At 44.6% G+C, this 23496-nt stretch overlaps 1 protein-coding gene across 1 annotated transcript; it reads left to right on the plus strand.

Moving 5' to 3' along the window:
• Positions 1-320: 320 nt before the first annotated feature.
• On the plus strand, positions 321-22613 carry LOC137327363 (immunoglobulin J chain-like). Its single transcript, XM_067993084.1, has 5 exons — positions 321-478; positions 4162-4194; positions 8977-9103; positions 18330-18410; positions 22206-22613. Exons 1-5 carry the CDS (start codon positions 412-414, stop codon positions 22462-22464), a joined length of 567 nt encoding a protein of 188 aa, XP_067849185.1. The 5' UTR covers positions 321-411; the 3' UTR covers positions 22465-22613.
• The last annotated feature ends 883 nt before the right edge of the window (positions 22614-23496 follow it).

Genomic DNA, 23496 nt, shown 5'->3' on the forward strand with positions numbered 1-23496 from the left:
TTCTCGTATTCTCTTTTTGCAGCTCTTACTATTTTCTTTGTGTCCCTTTGCTGTCCTTTATATGTCTCCCAGACTGTGGGATCTCTGCTGTTATTTGCATTGCACACAGAGACACTGAAACTTTTTTCTAGTTTGTGAGTTGTCTAATTGTGGTCAATAGATATATGACTTACTTTCAGGTGCATCCTTTTGTCTTTTAAAAAGTCCACACTCAAAGACAAAATAGCTAGCATCTGGTTTCTATACTGAAGCTACTTCTTAAAATGGACCAGAAAATAATCTGGAGTTATTTAAGGAAACAAACTAATAAGACAGGCAAAACAGTTTACTGTTTCATTTTGTTTAAGCATATAGATCAGACCAAGTGAGCAGCTGCAACACTAAAGAGAGATCATAGAAGTAGACAGTCTCATGATGAAGAGTAAACATATGCTGGGGCCACTAGCAGCAATTCTACTTTACACAGCTCTTGCAGCAGGTAAGGTTTTTAATTATTATTATATCTTGTATTACGGCATATGATGAGTAAATTTTCCTATTTTGTTAGCCAGTAGGGATATAGGAAGACTAGGGTCTTCTCCATGATAATTAGACATACCAGCAGTAGAATTATTCTATCTGGGGATACTAGTATGTGCATTCGCAGAAGGTCATAGAAATAGATTTAGTATGGATTGAATTTTCAGAGTTAATGAAGGAACAATTATATTGTGTATCATGTTGTGTAATCTCTTTGCTGTAAACTAAAGGGGAAAAGGTCATTTTTTGCACACTTTGGTCACAGACAAAAACAACTATAATTTTTAACTTACCTGACAGTTATTTCTACCATGTCTGAACAAGCATTTCAAATGTGTCTGTCAGCTCTAATGTTAAAGAATTTTTAGTTTCTCATCACTGCAAGATAGTTACAGATTAAGCAATAGCTACAGTGGCCACCTGTTACTGTGTATGTCAAAATGTACAGGAGTATTACCTCCTGGTCAGAGACCCTTCATTTAGTGGACTGAGCTGTTTTAGTGGTTGAGGAATAAATGTTAGGCAGGACACTGGGGAGAACTTCCCTGCTCTTCTTCCAGTGGTGTCATGGGAACTTTTATGTCCACCTATGAGGGCAGGTGATGCTTTGGTTTAGAGTTGACACCTGACGAAGGAGAAAGCCTCCGAAAGCTTGTGATTTTCAAATAAAACAGTTGGACTATAACCTGGTGTTGTAAGATTCCTTACATTTGTCAACCCCAGTCCATCACCGGCATCTCCACATCTTGGTTTAGAGTGTCATTCTGAAGATGGATGAAAGTGACAATACAAGATCCTCTATACAATGTTCTAAATCATACTAAGAGGCATGTTTTAAAAATATTATGGTATAAAATGGTTTCTTGATAAGGGAGGAATCCATATACAATGTATGTTATATCAGAGCTATGATACGTTAAGGATTACCACAGTCATTCTTGAGACAGTCCTTAGGTTGCACATGATAGTGGCCTATGAACAGTTTTGCCTCTGATTTTCTCTCTCCGATGGATTAGTGCCTTCTGCTCAGTGCCTTCTAACAGCAATTGATGAGGTTAAAAGCTGCAATGTGAGGATAAAGCTTTCAGTAACACACTGCACGCACTAGTAATTTAATTTATTAACCATGATACTTCATTAGTCAGATGGTGCCTCTCAGAAGGTATTGGATTAATAGGTTCAGTTTTCTATTCCTTCTTGACAGGAAGTAACCTGGCTCTGCTAGATACTTTATTTGGACAGCACAGCTGATAAACAATTTCTTGTATCATAGATTTTTTTTAACACACATTTAACCCTTCAGTGATTCAATGAGTTAGTATATTAACATGCCAATGCATTGACAGTCAGCTAATCTCCACTTAGTTATCTCACACAAATATCAGAAAAATTGTCAGATCAGGCCCTGAAATGAGCTGAATGGTCATTCTGGTTCTAAGTCAAGGCCTTTGTTAAAATTTAAAAATGGAAAAGATACAGATGCTGATAAATTTATTGTGGTTTACGATTACTGAAAATTCAGAAAGTGGCATGAGTGTTTGAGTTCAAAGTCTTCTGAATTTAACTTGTCTATTTTGTAAACAAAGACAAATCATGATAAGCTCATCAGCATTTGTGCCATTGCCTGTTTTAACTTTATCCAACAGCTTTGCCATTCTCCTGTAACAAATTTGATATTGTAATTGACTCAAGGCTGGCTGGGAATGCAGTACATTGGCATATTAATGTGGTAGGAAAGGAGCAACAGAGCAGCAGTGTGACTGAAATGTAATTTCATGCAATCCAGACAAGTCCATTGGTTCCAAAACTAAGTGAACGGCACCAGTAGTGAGCAAAGTACCCACTCTGGAATGCAAATGTTTGTCACAGATACTAAGATGGAAAACTTTAATGACCTGAAAATACAAAACTATTTTCATAACTAGGCTATTAAAATTCAAAATCTAAAACTTGCCACAATTAAAATAATTACAATAAAATTAAAGATTGGTACAAACTTTGATAAATCAAAACAATTATTTTTTAAAGAAACAAAAGTTTTCAACAAAAACATCAAGGTTTGTGAAAAGTTGAAAAATGATAACAAAAACAATGAAATACAATTTCAAAATACAGAAATATAAAAAATCAACAAGCTTGCAGTAAAATGCACAAAACTAAGATATCAAATTGTAGAACCATACATAAAACTATTTAAAAAACTAAATTCTGCTTCTGAGCTTAAAAAAACTCCAATAATTTCAAAAAGTCCAAAAGATGTAAGAAAATACATGTGTTGTTTCATGAAAATGAACTCAAGTCAATTCATGCTGTTCTTTTTTTTTAAAGAGAATTGTATATTGCTTTTTAAATTTTGTGTTAGCTGCAGAACAGAAAATGTTCTAATTTCTGGCATTTCCAAGTTCCCTCTACCCAAACATTATGCCTTAACCCCAATCTCAAAAGTACGCATTCTACTGCACCAGTGCAATTTCCATTTCCCATATCAGCCATTTGGCTTCTCCAAATAAGATAGCCAATTGTGGGACAATTTTGGTTCAGCGCTTATGTCAGTGGGTATAGATTTAATCTATTAGGGGCTTGGGAGGGGAAAAACCACACAGTAATTCAAAAAGTTAGAGAAAAAGACCGGCAGAACATATGACCAGGATTACCCAAATAAGAGTCCTATACACAAATACACATAGCATGAAAAATAAAACGAATGAGAAGCACAAATTCAGCTTAAAGGATATGACATAGTAGCCATTACAGAAACCTGGCTACAAGATGGGCATAATTGGGAGCTGAATATTTTAGGCTATAAGATCTTTAGAAATAACAGGGAAATTGGGAAAGGAGGAGAAGTAGCAATATTGATAAAAGACACAATTAGCAGTAGAGATAAAGGGCTCAATTTTGAAATGGTGGCATGGTGGCACAGTGGGGGGGAGGGTGGGGGTTGAGGGTGCGCATGGCAAACCCAAATAAAAAAAACATACCTTTTCCGACGCAATCGCGATGTAATTGATGGTGATTAAAGTTATTTCTGAGTTTCGCGCCCGGCAGCCAGTCTGTGGCAACCCCAGAAGTCGGCAGGTTGGAGCCGGCTTCCGAACCCACTCGGGATTTTCGCAGCCCTCCCCCCCCCGCCCCCCTGCCCGCCCCCAACGCAACAGCAATTTGATTTTAAAATTGAGCCCAAGGGATTTCAGTAAGGGTGATCAGGCAAAGAATGCAAGACTCTGGCAGGCTGGCTGCCGACAGGAGCTGCAATGCCGAGGAGGGGGGGAGGAGAGAAAGAGGAGAGAGAGATGTCATCCGGCGCTGGGAGAGTGGAGGGCGCTGAAGATCGGGGAGGAGAGGGGAAAATCGGGGGGGAGGGGGAGAGAGGAAGATCGGTGGGCAGAGTGGAAGATCAGGTGGGGAGAGGGGAAGATCAGAGGGAGATCGCGGGGGGAGAGGGAAAGATCGGAGAGGGACATTGGGGGGGGAGAGGAACATTGGAGAGGGAGACATCAGGGGCTTAGGAGGACTTCGAAGAGGGAGACTTCGGTCATCAGAGCAGGGTGGAAAGTTAGATTTATTTTGTTTTTTAACTTTGTGCAATGGTTTTTTATTTAACTAATTTAGTTTATTTTTGCCTGATCCGGCCCTTCACAGGTATGAATCGGAAGCTGTCGGAAAGCCACCCAGGTAAGTTTAAAATCGTTTTAACTATCTACTATGTCAGAAAAAAAGTACCTTAAGTACCTCAATGAAGTATATTTTGTTCTTTAACTATCATCCCGCCGGCTTTAATTGCCAGCGGGACGTCCAGATTTGTGAAGCGCACGCACACAGGCGCGTCTGTGGCAACCCCGGAAGTCGGCGGGTTGGAGCCGGCTTCCAAACCCGCTCGGGATTTTCGCCATTTTCGCACCCCCGCCCCCAACACACCCGCAATTTGATTTTAAAATTGAGCCCAAGGGATTTCAGTAAAGGTGATCAGGCAAAGAATACAAGTCACTGGTAGGAGTTGTCTACAGACCTTTTCATAATAGTGATGTAATGGGAGGATGTGTAAATACGGAGATCAGGGAAGCGTGTCACAAATACAATGTGGTTATAATGGGAGATTTTAATTTTCACATAGACTGGGGGAAACAGAATAATTTCTAGAATATATTCAAGACTGTTTTCTAGAACAGAGGGGGTGGAAATTGGTTAAGGGTCCGTTCTGGGCGATGTTCGCGACACCCCGCGCCCAACAGACCCTGGGCAGGCAAGACGCAAGTTTGGTCCCAAGGGAGCACTTACCTACAATCAGCCTTCCTTTCCAGGCCTTGCATGTGGAATCAATGCAATTCACACTTTCCACCACCAGATGGAGCTCCATCTCTTAAAGGGAGGATGTTTCTTAGAAATCTCTTAAAGGTAGCTTGTACCTGGTATTTGCTGAAAATAACAGTCCACTGTCTGCACGGAGTCTGAATATACATCAGACATCGCATACGTAAAACACAGATGCAGATCCCATCCCTATGTTTACACACTGATGAGTTATGTTAAAACATTGAATAAAGTTGCGCATTACTAAATCCCACATCCTCCAATCTGCACACCAGACCTCACCAATCTGCCGATCTGAGTTTGTACCAGGCCTGCGAGAGTGCGTGCACCAAGGTTCTCTGCTGATGCACTAGAGACCTTGGGTGCAAGAGGTGGACAGAAGGAGGGACATCCTATATCTGCAGTGGGCGGGGGGGGGGGCTAGTGGCAAGAGGCCCTCCAGACATATACTCAAAAGGCAGTGGGAGGCAGCGGGGGACGAAGTCAATGCCAGGCGCACAGCATCATGAACATGGATGCAGTGCAGGGAGAAGTTCAATGCTTTGATATGAGTGGGCAAGGTGAGTGAGGTCAACTGTCAAGTGACGTCTCCTACCAACTGCACCACGCACTACATCCCCCCATCTCCCACATACCAATAAACTCTTTCCATCAGTACTCAACTCTTCCAATCAGATGCTTCCTCCCGCCCTTACACATTACCACTGTTTCAAGCCGCCCACCCACAACTCACAGGCCACACATACTGGCACATCACCCAGCCACATGACTCGCTTTCTTGCAGGAGAAGGTGGCGCATATCAAGAGGCAGCAAGTGGCAGTGGCATTTAACCCCTCGAGCCTGTTCCACCATTCAGTGAGATCATGGTGGACCTGTGACCTAACTCCATATACTCGCCTTAGCCCCATATCCCTTAATACCCGTGGTTCACAGAAATCTATCAATCTCAGATTTAACATTCACAAGTGAGCTAGCATCAACTGCCGTCTGCAGAAGAGCGTTGCAAACATCTCCCATCCTTTGCATGTAGAAGCATTTCCTAACTTCACTCTGCACGTCCTGGCTCTAAATGTTAGGCTATGTCCCCACGTCCTAGTATTGAAGCCTAGGAGACCTCCAAAAACAGTTACAAATGTTTCGGCAGCCAGAGGCAATAATCCAGCCACTAACCAGTAAACCCTGCATGGTACCTTTAAATAGCGCCGGTTGGGGGTCCTCCAGCACTCTAAGACATGTTCAGATGATCGGGGTTAAGACTATGCGTTGAGTTGAGCGTTAAGTCCCAAAATGGTGTTTATCACTTTAAATCAGCGTTGCACACTGATTGAAGCCATTTTCTCCCTACTTTACATGATTCCAGCGTTTCTTATCTGCGCCTATACCAAGATGGCGTCTGGCACACGTCACGCAAGAAAGGTGCGTGCACATCCAAGACGCCATCTTGGATGTCGGAGAGGCCGTGTAACGCCGAAACAATGGGCGCTACACGGCCCAATTTAGCGCCCAATATGTTTTAGAACCGACAAGTGAACAGGACATACTAGATTTAGTAATGAGTAACTGACCAGAATTAGTTAACAATCTGATGGTGAGAGAACATCTTGTGAATAGTGATCATAATATGATTGAAGTTGATTTTAATTTTGAGAGAGTGAAAGGAAAGTTACAAACCAATGTACGGCAAACTTCGAATGGATGAGAAATAAATTGACCACAGTAAACTGGGCTGAGCAGTAATGAGTAAACCTACAGACAAACAGTGGAAAGTATTCAAAGAAGTATTTGGTATGATACAAAACCAGTATATATCCCTAAAAGGCAAAGCTACACTTGTGTAGTTAAGCAACCATGGTCATCAAATAAGGTAAGAGACAATATAAAACTAAAAGAAAAGGTTTTCACAAATTCAAGGAAAAGTAAAAATCCAGCGAACTGGGAGAGCTATATAAGAAAGTAATAAGTGCAAAAAATGAATATGAAAAAAAAATTGCAAGAGATATCAAAGCTAACAGCAAAAGTTTTTATAAGCATATTGAGAGAAAGGGTGGTAAGGGGGAATGTGGGGCCATTAAAGACAGATGCAGGTGAGACTATAATGAAAATTAAGTAAATGGCAGTCTTGTTAAATGAATACTTTGTATCCATTTTCACAGCGGAGAAAGAGGACACAATATCAACGGTACAAGGAAACCTTAATTGAAGTCAAAAGGGAGGAACTTAGTAAATATAATATACATTTTTAAATGGTAATGGAGAAAATAATGGGACTTATGATAGACAAATCTCCAGGACATAATGGCTATTACCCCAGGGTATTAAAAAAATTGGTGAGGAAATTGTAGGCTCATTAGTCATAATTTTCCAAAGCTCTCTTGATTCAGGAAGTGTACAGAGAGAGGTTGGGGAACAATGAGCTTCAGCGCTGCGGTGCTCAGGGGTTTCAATAAAAACATGACCCAGGGCCACACTCACTTCCTCCCAGAGGTCTCCTTCACCTTCCTCTCTGCAGGATTTGTAAAGGTTATTTTTTCCTCTTTATATCAGGTAACTGCAGATCTGTCAGTTTAGCATCAGTTGTGGGGAAGTTATTGGAATCTATCATCAGGGACAGTGTGACTGAGCACTTGAACAAGTGAGTCACTATGGATTTGTGAAGGGTAGGGTACATACGACTAACCTAGCTGAATTTTTTGAGAAAGTCACTAGCGTAGTGGATAGGGGACTGCCTTTGGACGTTGTCTATATGGATTTCCAGAAGATGTTTGATAAGGTTCCACACAAGAAATTATTAGGAAAAATGAAAACAAATTGGAGGTAACAGTGTGATATGGGTTGGTAATTGATTCGGAGGTAGGAGACAGAGAGTAGGGATAAAAAAAATGTTCTCTGATTGACAGGATGGGACAAGTGGTGTTCCCCAGTGATCTGTATTGGGGCATCAGATACTATATATATCAATGACTTGGATGAAGGAATAGAGAGTTATATATGCAAGTTTGCAGATGACACAAAGTTAGGAGGCTCAGCAAGTTGAGTAGATGGGAGCAGGAAATTACAAAGTAACATTGATAGATTAAATGAATGGACAAAGCTGTGGCAGATGGAATTTAATATGAGGAAGTGTGAGGTCATCCACTTTAGATCCGAGGAAGACAAATCAGAATATTTTCTTGATGATATTTGTATTTCATCATACCAGACCACATCCTAGTGAATCTACATTGTACCCTTTCCATAGCCTCAATATCCTTCCTAAGTGTGAAGTCCAATGTTGCACTCAGTATTCTAACAGAGGTCTTATTAAGGTTTTATATCTCATCATTACCTCTTGGCTTTTATAGTCTATACCTCCTGAGGTAAAACTTAGAATTTCTTTATCATTTTTTCAGCCTTATCAACCTGAGGTGCTACCTTTAATGTCCTGTGAATCTATACCCCCAAATCTCTCTGCTGTTCCACAGCATTGAGCTTACCTCTATTCAGAGTATTAGTACCAAAATGCATCACCTCACACCTACTGACATTGAATTCCATTTGACACTTTTTAGCCTCCTTCTTATCAATATCCCTTGGCAGTTTCCTTTGTTGTGAAGGAGACAGTAATTTAATAAACAATCACGTGAGTAGTTTATAATCTCAATCCTATTCCAGAATGTACCTTGGTATATTATTTTTTAGAATAACAGTTTCTTCCTGTTACATGATACTGATGCTGGGTAGCTCTGGCACCCACAGTAACTTCTGTGAAAGCAAGTTTCTTATTAGTAGTTGCCGATGAGGTCTGGTCTCAGGGATGGTGTTGGTGGTCACCTAGAATGCTTAATGCATTGGCCCTACTGGTCAGCTGCTTTTCCTTTCCAACCCTTCTGGTTGAGGCCTGACACTGCCATAACTAGTCCACCAAGTGCTTCTGTTAAATAGCATTCTTCCCCGAAATTCACTCTGACAGTGAGACAGTGTATGCATCTGAGAAGTAGAGCTATCGTGTCCTCACACTCTGAAACCAAACTATTACCCGTACTGGTGAGGCAATTAATGTGTGAACTGAGCTTACAACTGGGCTTTCAATACAGGAAACACTAGTTCCTCATTTGTAATAACAGTGCTTCAGATTTAGAGAGCAATAACCATGTCTATCTTCACAGCTGACTCTGAAAGCCACCTTCTAGTCGAATCGAAATGTAAGTGTTTGAAGGTGACATCCAGGATAGTCGTTACTGACACTCCTAATGGTGGACAACAGGAGCATCTCGTGAGAGATATAAAAATTGTGTAAGTAGATGCATTGTTGTACCCTGATCATATTCACCACACAGCAAGAAAATGGAATGGCATATTACCAGTTACTGATTGTAGGCAGTTTTGTGCTGTGAACATATGTCCACAAGAAAATGGGTTCAGTCTAATGGATCCTTAAAACATAGAGGAGATAATCATCACATCAATTAGGACTGGATCCCAGGTATAGCACAGTTCTTCTGTCGGGAACGCATATCAGGAATTTTGACAAAGAACCCCCCCCCCCCAACAATTTTATGTCCAAGTTGAGCATGGAGGCCAGCAAATCTGTAAAATCTACTCCTACATTTCTACTTCTGCATGCAAGAGACAGAATTCTAGGGAATGCTACTGCCTCAAAGAGAGTTCAGAGGCAGGAGAAGCAATGTGCACAGCTTTGGTGCTATTATTCTTGCAGTCTTTTTCCTAAATAAATTCTATATTTCTCTAAGGAGCAAATCCAAGAGCTGCAAACTGTTGTTGCACTGAACTAAAAATGGAAAACAGTGACATCCACAGTCAGGATTACTGCAGGTAGTTGAACTTGCCTTCACTGGATGAATAGTTAGTTGTTGTTCAGGTTGCTGGACAAGGTGCTGTGTGAGCAGTTCATGGAGGTGTAGCGACCATAAGAAGTGGAAAACAGCTGATACCAGCTGATCACAAAATAAAAAACAGGACCAACCGTTAAACACACTTATAAAACCTTTGCCTTTCGCTTCCGACTACTTCTACGTGGTGCATCCTCTGTGGCTGCAGCAGAGGTAGTGGCAGGTTGCTCTTGTTCATGCCCTGATCGCTTAGATGCTTTGGGCCTACGCCCTCTGGGTTTTGGTGCCCGTGAGGCCCCCTCCAAAGATTGCTCCACCTGCACCTGTGCAGGGGCAGACTCGGCCACCTGGAGAGGAGACAGCATTGCGGGTACTGGTTGAGAGGGGGGCAACGGGTGAGATGTGGGAGCGCTTTGAGCACCTCCTGCTCCATGTTCCCTTTCGCCATCATCCTTCCCCTGGGCCAGGCCCATATCACTCCCACCACTCTGCTGGATGACAGTTTGGAGGACATGTGTGAAGCCTTGTAAGGCCAGTGCTAGTGTATATGCCTGGGTGTTTAAGGCAGCAGAATGTTGTTCACTGTGAGTCCGAACGGCCATTGTCAGAGCCTGAATGGGCTCATTTGTGAGCCGTGCTGGAAGTTCAATGGATGCTAGCCTACTCTCCATCACACACAGTCCCACACTTACCCGTGACAGTATCTCAGGGAGCTGCTCATGTCCCAGTGACACTATCTCAGAGATTCCCTCACGTCCCTGTGCCACCATTCCACTCATGCAGGAGTTGGATTCCTCCATCTTCTGTGCTATTGAGGTGCTGAAGATGGCAAAGCATGTTAACATCAATTCATATTGTGTGTGCTGAATGTTAAGGTTATGCCACCAGACGTTTGTTGGGTGCCAGTCTCGGTGTCCCTGTCGGACGGGCACTCGAGGGTTCGGCTAAGTTCCAGCGCCTCCTGCTCCGTGTCTGTGAGGACAACGATTTCTGGTGGCCCCACTCCAGTCCTCGCCCTCTCTTGTGCATTCTGAGCTCTCTTCTCCTATAAGGGGAGAAAGTACAGACATGTGAGTGAGTGATGGTGACGTGGCCAACCAATAAATGCATTGGTTTGGGTGTGGCTGACTTTGAATGAGATGCCTGAGAGGGTGAGTATGAGACAGAGCCATGACATTGTATGAGGATTGGGTTGAGTGATAGTGGTGGGGTGACTAATAGGGAGGTGAGGAATTGCTGAGGAAGTGCAGGTAAGTTGAGGGTGAGCCTTAAGTGGGTGTGGGGAGGGATGCGATAGAGTAGTGTTGGCAGGGCAGAATGAGTTGGGGGGTGGGGGCGGTGATGTGGAAGACGGAATGTAGGAGAATCAGTAAGTGTACTCACTTTGACTGACCTAGTTAGGTCATTGCTTCCTGCAATGGATCCAGGTGCGGGATATGTTGCTGCTGATGGTGACCTCCTCTGCCACCTAGAGCCAGGCCTTGGCGGCAGAGGCAGGCCACTTCCTCCCGTCCAGCGGGTAAAACACATCCCTCCTCCTCCTCACCCCATCCAGTAGCACCTGGAGTGAGGCATAATTGAAACTTAGAGCAGTCTTGCCTATGTGCTGCTCCATTGTGGTGTGAGGGTGTTTGCTCCAGGAAAAGTTAGAGTTTGTGGATTCTAGAGTCTCTGTTGTGTAGTGGGGGACTGCTGTTCAGCAAGGGCCCTTGAGTATACCTTTTAATTGAAGTGAAATTGGTGGGATTCATTTAATTTGAATTAATTAGTTAAAGGGTAAGTCATGTCAGGACAGCCCAGCCCCGTGTTATGCTCTTCCTGCTCTATGTGGGAAATCAGGGACCCTTCCGGTGTCCCTGACGACCATGTGTGCGGGAAATGTATCCAGCTGCAGCTACTGACAAACCGCATTGCGGCACTGGAGCTGCGGATAGATTCATTAAGGAGCATTCGCGATGCTGAGAACGTCGTGGATAGCACGTTTAGTGAGATGGTCACACCGCAGGTAAAGGTTGTACAGGCAGGAAGTAATTGGGTGACCACCAGGCAGAGTAAGAGGAGCAGGCAGGCAGTGCAGGGGTCCCCTGTGGCCGTCCCCCTCTCAAACAAATATACCGCTTTGGATATTGTTGAGGGGGATGACTTATCAGGGGAAAGCAGCAGCAGCCAACTTCCTGGCACCAGGGGTAGCTCTGCTGCACAGGCTGGGAGGAAAAAGAGTGGAAGAGCTATAGTGGTAGGGGATTCTATCGTAAGGGGAACAGACAGGCGTTTCTGTGGCCGTAAACGTGACTCCAGGATGGTTTGTTGCCTCCCTGGTGCCAGGGTCATGGATGTCACTGACTGGCTACAGGGCATTCTCAAGGGGGAGGGTGAGCAGGCAGAGGTCGTGATCCACATTGGGACCAACGACATAGGTAGGAAGGGAGATGAGGTCCTGCATCAAGAATTTAGGGAGCTAGGTAGCAGATTAAAGAGCAGGACCTCAAAGGTTGTAATCTCTGGATTACTCCCAGTGCCACGGGCTAGTGAGTATAGAAATAGGAGGATAGAACAGATGAATGCGTGGCTAAAGAGTTGGTGCAGGAGGGAGGGTTTCAGTTTCCTGGATCACTGGGCCTGCTTCTGGGGAAGGTGGGACTTGTACAAGTCGGACGGGTTGCACCTGATCCAGAGCGGGACAAATATCCTTGCGGGGAGGTTTGCTAACACTGTTGGGGGGGGTTTAAACTAACTTGGCAGGGGGATGGGATACAGAGTGGAGCTACAATAGGGGGTGATGTGCAGCCAAATATAGAGAAAAAAACAAGTCAGCTTGGAAGACAGGGCAAATATGTGAGGGCAAGGCTGGATGGCATCTATTTTAATGCAAGGAGTCTTGCAAATAAGGTGGATGAACTGAAGGTGTTGATAAACACATGGGAGTATGACATTGTTGCTGTCACAGAGACATGGTTGAGGGAGGGACAAGACTGGCAGCTCAATATTCCGGGGTACAGAATCTTCAGGCGAGACAGAGGGGGAGGTATAAGAGGAGGGGGGGTCGCAATATTAATTAAAGAATCAATTACTGCCATAAGGAGGGATGATATATTAGCAGGTTCCTCGAATGAGGCCATATGGGTGGAGCTTAAAAACAAAAAGGGGGCAAGCACTTTGATGGGAGTGTACTATAGGCCCCCAAACAGTCAGGGGGAGATAGAGGAACAGATATGTAGGCAAATCTCAGAAAATTGTGCAAATAATAGGGTAATAATAGTGGGGGATTTCAACTTCCCCAATATTAACTGGGATACTCAGAGTGTAAAAGGCTTAGAGGGTACAAAATTCTTAACATGCATCCAGGAGAGCTTTTTGAGCCAGCATGTAGAAAGTCCTACAAGAGAGGGGGCGGTACTGGACCTAATTCTAGGGAATGTGGCCGGCCAAGTGGAAGAAGTGCTAGTAGGTGAGCACTTTGGTGATAGTGACCATAATTCGGTGAGATTTAAGGTGGTCATGGAAAAGGATAGGGAGGGGCCGGAAATAAAGGTTCTAAATTGGGGGAAGGCCGATTTTAATAGGATAAGGCAGGATCTGGCCAAAATGGACTGGGATCAGCTGCTTGTAGGAAAATCCGCATCGGAGCAATGGGAGTCTTTCAGAAGGGAGATTGAGACCATACAATGGCAACATGTTCCCGTAAAGGTCAAGGGTGGTTCCAAGAACTCCAGGGAACCTTGGATGTCAGGGGATATACGAGAATGGATTAGGAAAAAAAGGAGGGCTTTTGGCAGATACAAAAGGCTAAAGACGGAGGAAGCCCTAGAGGAGTACAAAAAGTGCAGGGGGATACTTAAAAAGGAAATTAGGAGATCAAGGAGGGGCCATGAAATAACACTGGCGAGCAAAATAAAGGAAAATCCTAAGATGTTTTATAAGTATATTAAGGGTAAGAGGATGACTAGGGAAAAAATAGGGCCCATTAGGGACAAAAATGGCAATCTGTGTGTGGAGCCGGCAGATGTAGGAGGGGTTCTAAATGAATTTTTTACATCTGTTTTCACTATGGAGAAGGACGACGTAGACATAGAAATACGGCAGGGGGACTGTGATATACTCGAACATATTAACATCGAGCGGGAGGAGGTATTGGCGGTTTTAGCAGGCCTAAAAATGGATAAATCCCCAGGCCCGGACGAAATGTATCCCAGGCTACTGTGTGAGGCAAAGGAGGAGATTGCAGGGGCTCTGACACATATATTCAGAACCTCTCTGGCCACAGGGGATGTGCCAGAGGACTGGAGAACCGCTAATGTAGTACCATTATTCAAGAAGGGGAGTAGGGAAAAACCGGGGAACTACAGGCCAGTGAGCCTAACATCAGTGGTAGGAAAATTATTGGAAAAAATTCTGAAGGACAAAATTAGTCTCCACTTGGAGAAGCAAGGATTAATCAGGGATCGTCAACATGGCTTTGTCAAGGGAAGATCATGTCTGACTAATTTGATTGAATTTTTTGAGGGGGTGACTAGGCGTGTGGATGAGGGTAACGCAGTGGATGTGGTATACATGGATTTCAGTAAGGCCTTCGATAAAGTCCCCCACAGGAGACTGGTCAAGAAGCTACGAGCCCATGGAATCCAAGGTGCCTTGGCACTTTGGATACAAAACTGGCTTAGTGGCAGAAGGCAGAGGGTGATGGTCGAAGGTTGTTTTTGTGACTGGAAGCCTGTGGCCAGTGGGGTACCACAGGGATCGGTGCTGGGTCCCTTGCTGTTTGTGGTCTACATTAATGACTTGGATATGAATGTAAAAGGTATGATCAGTAAGTTCGCTGATGATACAAAAATTGGTAGGGTGGTAAATAGCGAGGAGGATAGCCTCAGTCTGCAGGACGATATAGATGGGTTGGTCAGATGGGCGGAACAGTGGCAAATGGAATTTAACCCGGAAAAGTGCGAGGTGATGCACTTTGGAGGGACTAACAAGGCAAGGGAATACACAATGAATGGGAGGACCCTAGGCAAGACAGAGGGTCAGAGGGATCTTGGTGTGCAAGTTCACAGATCCCTGAAGGCGGCGGAACAGGTAGATAAGGTGGTAAAGAAGGCATATGGGATACTTGCCTTTATTAGCCGAGGCATAGAATATAAGAGCAAGGAGGTTATGATGGAGCTGTATAAAACACTGGTTAGGACACAGCTGGAGTACTGTGTGCAGTTCTGGTCGCCACACTACAGGAAGGATGTGATCGCTTTGGAGAGGGTGCAGAGGAGATTCACCAGGATGTTACCAGGGCTGGAGCGCTTCAGCTATGAAGAGAGACTGGGAAGATTGGGTTTGTTTTCCTTGGAGCAGAGGAGGCTGAGGGGGGACATGATTGAGGTGTACAAAATTATGAGGGGCACAGATAGGATGGATACTAAGGAGCTTTTTCCCTTCGTTGAGGGTTCTATAACAAGGGGACATAGATTCAAGGTAAAAGGCGGGAGGTTTAGAGGGGATTTGAGAAAGAACTTTTTCACCCAGAGGGTGGTTGGAGTCTGGAACTCACTGCCTGAAAGGGTTGTGGAGGCAGGAACCCTCACAACATTCAAGAAGCATTTGGATGAGCACTTGAAATGCCATAGCATACAAGGCTACGGACCAAATGCTGGAATATGAGATTAGAGTAGACCGGGCTTGATGGCCGGCGCGGACACGATGGGCCGAAGGGCCTCTATCCGTGCTGTATAACTCTATGATTCTATGACTCTATAAAAGCCAATAGAGGACTGCCCCTTTAAATAGAGCTCCTCCACCTGACAGCCTGTGATGCGAATGTGCAGTCCGCCCACTGCGCAGCTTTCAGATGGCAATCCCGGAAGCCAGGTTAAGTATGTAATGCACTCTGGGTGGGGGACTTCAATGTCTATCACCAAGAGTGGCTCGGTAGCACCACTACTGACCGAGCTGGCCGAGTCCTGAAGGATATAGCTGCCAGACTGGGCCTGCGGCAGGTGGTGAGCGAACCAACACGAAGGAAGAATCTACTTGACCTCGTCCTCACCAATCTACCTGTCGCAGATGCATCTGTCCATCACAGAATTGGTTGGAGTGACCACCGCACAATCCTTGTGGAGATGAAGTCCCGTCTTCACACTGAGGACACCATCCAACGTGTTGTGTGGCACTATCACTGTGCTAAATGGGATAGATTCAGAACAGATCTAGCAGCTCAAAACTGGGCATCCATGAGGCGCTGTGGGCCATCAGCAGCAGCAGAATTGTATTCCAGCACAATCTATAACCTCATGGCCCGGCATATTCCTCACTCTACCATTACCAACAAGCCAGGAGATCAACCCTGGTTCAAGGAGGAGTGTAGAAGAGCATGCCAGGAGCAGCACCAGGCATACCTAAAAATGAGGTGCCAACCTGGTGAAGCTACAACACAGGACTACATGCATGCTAAACAGTGGAAGCAACATGCCATAGACAGAGCTAAGCGATTCCACAACCAGTCGTGAATGGTGGTGAACAATTAAACAACTAACGGGAGGAGAAGGCTCCGTGAACATCCCCATCCTCAATGATGGCGGAGTCCAGCACCTGAGTGCATAAGGCAAGGCTGATGCGTTTGCAACTATCTTCAGCCAGAAGTGCCAAGTGGATGATGCATCTCGGCCTCCTCCCGATATACCCACCATCACAGAAACCAATCTTCAGCCAAATCAATTCACTCCATGTGATATCAAGAAACGGCTGAGTGCACTGGATACAGCAAAGGCTATGGGCCCCGACAACATCCTGGCAGTAGTGCTGAAGACTCAAGAACTAGCCGCGCTTCTGGCCAAACTATTCCAGTACAGCAGCAACACTGGCATCTACCCGACAATGTGGAAAATTGCCCAGGTATGTCCTGACCACAAAAAGCAGGATAAATCCAATCCGTCCAATTACCGCCCCATCAGTCTACTCTCAATCATCAGTAAAGTGATGGAAGGTGTCGTTGACAGTGCTATCAAGCAGTACTTACTCACTAATAACATTCTTACCGATGCTCAGTTTGGGTGCCGCCAGGACCACTCGGCTCCAGACCTCATTACAGCCTTGGTCCAAACATGGACAAAGGAGCTGAATTCCAGAGGTGAGGTGAGAGGACTGCCCTTGACATCAAGGTAACATTTGACCGAGTGTGGCACCAAGGAGCCTTAGTAAAATTGAAGTCAATGGGAATCAGAGAGAAAATTCTCCAGTGGCTGGAGTCATACCTAGAGCAAAGGAAGATGGTAGTGGTTGTTGGATGCCAATCATCTCAGCCCCAGGACATTGCTGCAGGAGTTCCTCAGGGCAGTGTCCTAGGCCCAACCATCTTCAGCTGCTTTATCAATGACCTTCCCTCCATCATAAGGTCAGAAATGGGGATGTTCGCTGATGATTGCAGAATGTTCAGTTCCATTTGCAACCCCTCAGATAATGAAGCAGTCTGTGCCTGCATGCAGCAAGACCTAGACAACATCCAGGCTTGGGCTCATAAGTGGCAAGTAACATTCGCGACAGACAAGTGCCAGGCAATGACCATCTCCAACAAGAGAGAGTCTAACCACCTCCCCTTGACATTCAACGGCATTACCATCACCGAATCCCCCACCATCAACATCCTGGGGGTCACCATTGACCAGAAACTTAACTGGACCAGCCACATAAATACTGTGGCTATAAGAGCAGGTCTGGGTATTCTGCGGTGAGTGACTCACCTCCTGACTCCCCAAAGCCTTTCCACCATCTACAAGGCACAAGTCAGGAGTGTGATGGAATACTCTCCACTTGCCTGGATGAGTGCAGCTCCAATAACACTCAAGAAGCTCAACACCATCCAGGACAAAGCAGCCCGCTTGATTGGCACCCCATCCACCACCCTAAACATTCACTCCCTTCACTGTGGCTGCAGTGTGTACCATCCACAGGATGCACTGCAGCAACTCGGCAGGGCTTCTTCGACAACACCTCCGCGATCTCTACCACCTAGGAGGACAAGGGCAGCAGGCACATGGGAACAACTCCACCTGCACGTTCCCCTCCAAGTCACACACCATCCCGACTTGGAAATATATCGCCGTTCCTTCATTGTCGCTGGGTCAAAATCCCAGAACTCCCTACCTAACAGCACTGTGGGAGAACCTTCACCACACGGACTGCAGCGGTTCAAAAAGGTGGCTCACCACCACCTTCTCAAGGGCAATTAGGGATGGGCAATAAATGCTGACCTTGCCAGCGATGCCCACATCCCATGAACGAATAAAAAAATTAGTGGCACCAATTGACTCGCGATCGAGTGCGAAACGGACATTTTTTATTGGACGGGTTACCCATGCGCCCAATCACCATCCCCCCCTCCCCCACTGCCATCCCGCCTCCACTCTAATATCGGGGCCAATACTGTGAAGTTCAAAGTTACTTAACAGGTGCAATATAACTGACCTTTGACTCTATTAATTATCCAGCCCTCAGTTTCAGTGTTATTGCTATTCAGCCACATTGTAAAGAAGTTTGAATGATTGATTTTAATAATTATTTTTGTTTTAATTGTTTTAATTAACAGCAGTATACAAACCTCATCAGCAACGAAAGATGTCCACACATAAAATGATCTAGGAGAGTCTCCAGTAATCTTGGAATGACTATTGATTGCTCTTTTATTACAGAGTTCCCATGAGAAGCAGAGAGAACATTTCAGATCCAACCTCCCCTCTTCGGACCAAGTTTGTCTACAAAATTTCAGATTTGTATGATTACTATTTTTTGTCACTTTTGCAATGTGTAATTACAGTGAACTTCAGATCATTACCCCAATCCCAGTAACTAAACTCAGACTTTACAATTTATTGTGCACATGTATAGCAAATGGAAAACAGCAGCTCAATTATCCACTATCAGTTGTCTGAAGTAATTTTGACTCTTTCAAATGGATCAGATCATTCAGAAACAACTGTCTGATTACTTTATAGCCACAGTATCTATGTTCAAATGTTCGTTTCATGGTGTACAACACTGCCAAGGTTGAAAAGAGTAGGAGAGAAGTTGAGATAAATGAAGAAGTAATAACACTAACGCCAGGACTTTCCTCGGAGCTGTTCCTGCTCATGTTCTGCAGACATAACTTCGCTGGAAGTGCGGCAGAGACCCTGTTCATGTGCGCAAATTGTTTTTCTGCTGCTCTTTCAGGAAAGTTAGGATGGCGGAGTGCGAACAGCTCAGGGGAAATTATTGACATTACCTAGAGTTCTAAAAGCCTGTAGAGTGTCGGAGGAAGGGAAAAATAGGAAGAAATGTATTTTGAGGACCCAGGAAAGAATGAATTGGAGTCAGAGACTGCAATTTCAATACAATGAGCATGCAGGGACGAAGAGGTGTGAGACAGCATATTTGGAGCAATGACCATAGTAGCGTTGATAGAATATAGAATACCTATAGCCATGCATTTGTGTTGTGGATTTATCAGCTCCTCGTGGCTGTTCAGCGGGAAGTTAAAACTACATCAATTATAGGCAAAGTGGTGGAGATTATCGGGGTTATATTGGATAACCCATGAATCTAGGCACGGGAGTCGCGGTGCACGATTAACTTGTGCCCAATTGTTAAGATGCAGGTAGCACGTAACACTCTTGCTGCCTGGTGATTTCTATGATTGCTGCGAGCAGCCAGCGCTACCTGAGCTATTAAGTAGCTGCTCACCGGCAGGGGGACCCGACATCATGAGTGGCTAGCACTGCTTAAAGGCAGCCTGCACCTCTAATTGGCAAAATATAAAATACGGGTCTGCACAGAATCTAAATGGAGATCAGGCATCGCACACATAAAACACAGGTACAAGTCCCATTGTTTACAAACTGTTGAATTATTTTAAAACATTGAATAAAGGTTGCACACTAGTAAATCCCACAGCCTCCAATCTGCACGCCAGACCCCACCAATCTGCCGATCTGAGTTTCTACCAGGCCTGCGAGAGAATGTGCACCAAGGTTCTCTGATGATACACAAGAGACCTTGGTGCAAGAGGTGGACAGAAGGAGGGACATCCTATATCTGCAGGGGTGGACAAAAGGCCCTCCAGACATATGCTTCTGAGGCACTGGGAGGCAGTAGGGATGAAGTCAATGCCAGGCGCATAGCACCACGAACATAGATGCAGTGCAGGAAGGAGTTCAATGCTTTGACCTGAGTGGTCAAGGTGAGTGAGGTCACCTGTCAAGTGGCATCTCATACCAACTGCACCACTAGTCGCATCCACTGCCCCACACACTACACCCCTCATCACCCACCTACCAACAAACCCTTTCAATCAGTGCTCAACTCTTCCAATCAGATGCTTCCTCTCACCCTCACACATTACCACTGTTGCAAGCCGCACACCCACAACTCACAGGTCACACACACTGGCAGCTATTCAACCATGACAGCCACATCACCCAAACATCTTGCAGGATATTTACTGACACACGTCCCGCTTTCTTGCAGGTGAAGGTGGCGCATAACAGAAGGCAGCAAGTGGTAGTGGCTCCATGGAACATGAACTTGCTGTCCCCTCTCAGGATGACAGCATTCCTGTCCCACCCCTACCACTCCACCAGTGCTCTTGCTGTTGCCTGTCAGCTAGCCAGCTCACTCCCTGTAGAGTATTGAAACTTTATTATAGGAAGATAGGAACAGGAGTAGACCATTTAGCCCCTGGAGCCTGTTCTGCTATTCAGTGAGATCATGGCTGATCTGTGACCGAACTTCATATACCCGCTTTAGCCCCATATCCCTTGATAGAATCTATCAATCTCAGATTTAAAATTAACAATTGAGCTAGCGTCAACGGCTGTTTGCAGAAGAGCATTCCACCCTTTGTAGAAGCATTTCCTAACTTTATTCCTGCACGTCCTGGCTCTAATTTTTAGGCTCTGTCCCCTAGTCCTAGTATTCAAGTATAGGAGACCTCCAAAAACAGGTACAAATGCATCAGCAGCCAGAAACAATAATCCAGCAACTAACCTATAACTCCTGCATGATCCCTTTAGATAGCACTGGTGGGGGGGGTCCTCCATGATGTTTAAGACCTGTTCAGCTGTACGAGTTTAAGACAGTGGAGCGCTGGAGCGTTGAGTTCCAAAATCGCATCTGTCCCTTTATATCAGCGTTGCACGCTGATCTACCGCATAATCTCCCTACTTTACATGCTGCCAGTGTTCGTTGTCTGCGCGTGCGCAGTCGCCTTTACCAAGATGGCATCCAGCGCACATCACGCTAGAAGTTTGCGCTCACATTCCAGATGCCGTTTTGGGTCCTTAGGCGTCCGTGTAGGGCCTACGAAACGGGTGCTACACAGCCCAATTTAGAGTCCTATGGGTTTAATGATGCTTTATAATTCAAAAGAATTGGCTCAGTTCTAGTACACCGAAAGCTGTGCGAGTGCTGAACAGTAAATCAAGTGATTTGTTGCAGCTAATGATTTGTAATTGTAGACATTTGCAGGTATTGTGCTGTAGCAAAACACTTGTCCTACTGTTCAGATTATTCTTGTATGGTGTAGAGCAGAGGCTCCAACCTATGTTCTGACAAGGCCCGCTTACCTTATTCATCAGTTTTACAGATGGGACTCTGCCTCAATCCTGGTTTTTATGGGGTCAGTAGACGTCTCTCTCCTCTTTCACCCTAAGTTTCTATTCATTCTCGGCATCAGCTACGCTCCCTTTCCCTGTTACTCTTCCCCTCTCTTTCTGTTACTCTCTCTGACTGCTTGTAGTCCTTTCTCTGCTATTCCATTAATCTTTTCCAGCTACATCCCCTTTCCTCCAGTGATCTCTCCCAACTGCTGCTGCAGCCCCCAATCCTTTTTATAATTGGGTCACCCTATGTTTTATCTCTTCAAATCGTTTGTCGGCTGGAGGATAACAATAAAAGATTTGAAAAGAAACAGGATGTAGTGGAGCGTCATACAAGAGGTTCCCTCAAACAGCTGGTCAGTGCACTAGTTTTGTTGCATCTTAATGGACAATTCTGATTAAATGACTTCACCATTCAGAACTTTATCATAGTCTGCCAGAAGAGGACCCTGCAGGGAGAAAAAATCATTGAGACCCATTCCGCTGCAGGAAGTGCGGCGAGTGGAAATTGCGGATGCCACTTTGCCCGTTGTTGACCCAAATGATCTTTCAGCTAAAGAGTTATATTTATGGGGGAAAGTGCTGGCAGTTTCTATGGAGCCACTTTCCTACAGCACTGTGATTGACTGCCATTAGGAAGCCAGCATCAATCCCCCACTACCTAGCTCGTACAGTAAGGAAGACTGCTTACTCATGGATTGTCCTCTTGAATTCGCTACAAATGGATGGTAGTTTCATGCAAAAGAGTTTTCAGACATTTGAATCATAGAATCATAGAATCATAGAACGTGTGAAATGAATTGGAAAATTAATTATAAAAAAATTCCAATGCATATTAGGTGAATTATTCTTATCTGAACATCTAGTAACTTTCAGAAAGCAGTACTATGTGTTCAATACCAATTATGTCTTTGATAATATATTTTGTTGCAGCTGCAAGAATTGCACCCAAAAGGCAACCTCTTCGCTAGAACCTCAGTGCAAACCTCAACCTCCACCAGAAGATACATGTTACGCCTATGACAACAGAAAATGCCTGTACCATAAAATCAACTTAGGAGATGGCAAGCAAGTGGATACTCTCCTGAATCCTGAATGCCTCAATCATAAAAATGACCTCTGGTTTCCAAAACCTACGCTGTCACCTGTTGAAACAACATATGATTCGGCATCTATGTCAGATGCTCCGTAGATATGCTCTAAAGACCATAATTGTACCTGTATCTTTATGTCTTTTTAGCTTTGGCATTTAAGGCTTGCAGATCTTTTGCCTTCTTCAAGCAGACTATAAATTGCTTCATAGCTTCAACTCTTGTTTCGTAATAAACACTTTTCTCTATATTATGGTGTAACTTGTAAATGTGTCACAGTTTGCTTCACTTCATGGTGATAAACAAAATGGAGACAACGGAAAAACATGGCGTGCTAGCACTCAATACCTGTTTTGTACAAATGCACAAACTGGAACTGTTAAAATATATAAAAACACAGGAAAGCGTAGGATAGTAAAGACTATTTAGTCCATCAAGCCAGTTTCCTCCACTGACCATTTACAATCCGTTCTATCATGAATATCCAACCCATTTAAACTGCTTAATGAGGGGTCCTGCATATTTTCTCCTTCCTCTCTCCAAACGTAATTCAAGCAAAACTCCAAAACATCTATTCAACTTTACATCCTACATTATGCACCTTAGCATGACATCAGCATGGACCTAGCAGGCCAACACCACTATGTTCCTCACAGCAATAAATTTACTCAAGTTGCATTTATCCTTAGAACTCTCAATCCTATTTATAAACAGGATGAAGGTGGAGAGAGATGTAACAAAACAGAAGGGCTTAGGAAGAGAATTCAGGAGTGCAGAGCCATGATGCCTGAAGATGATACAGGGAAAGAAGGGGAGGACACACAGTAGGTCAGCGTCAGAAAAACAGAGGTCACAAGCTGAGACCTAGGGCTAGATGAGGTTACAATGGTAGGGTAGGGCAAGGCCAAGAAGGGATTTATAAAGAACATAGAGGTTTTTTAAATCAATGCATTAGGGACAGGGAGCCAATGGTGATCAGCACAGACAGGGGTGATAGTTACAGGAACATAGGAACAGGAGTAGGCCATTTAGCCCCTTGAGCCTGTTCCGCCATTCAATGAGATAATGGCTGATCTGTGACCAAACTCCATCTCCCTGCCTTAGCTCCATATCCCTTAATACCTTTGGTTAAC

This window comes from Heptranchias perlo, chromosome 1 (assembly GCF_035084215.1).
Source record: "Heptranchias perlo isolate sHepPer1 chromosome 1, sHepPer1.hap1, whole genome shotgun sequence".
Classification (NCBI taxonomy): Eukaryota; Metazoa; Chordata; class Chondrichthyes; order Hexanchiformes; family Hexanchidae; genus Heptranchias; species Heptranchias perlo.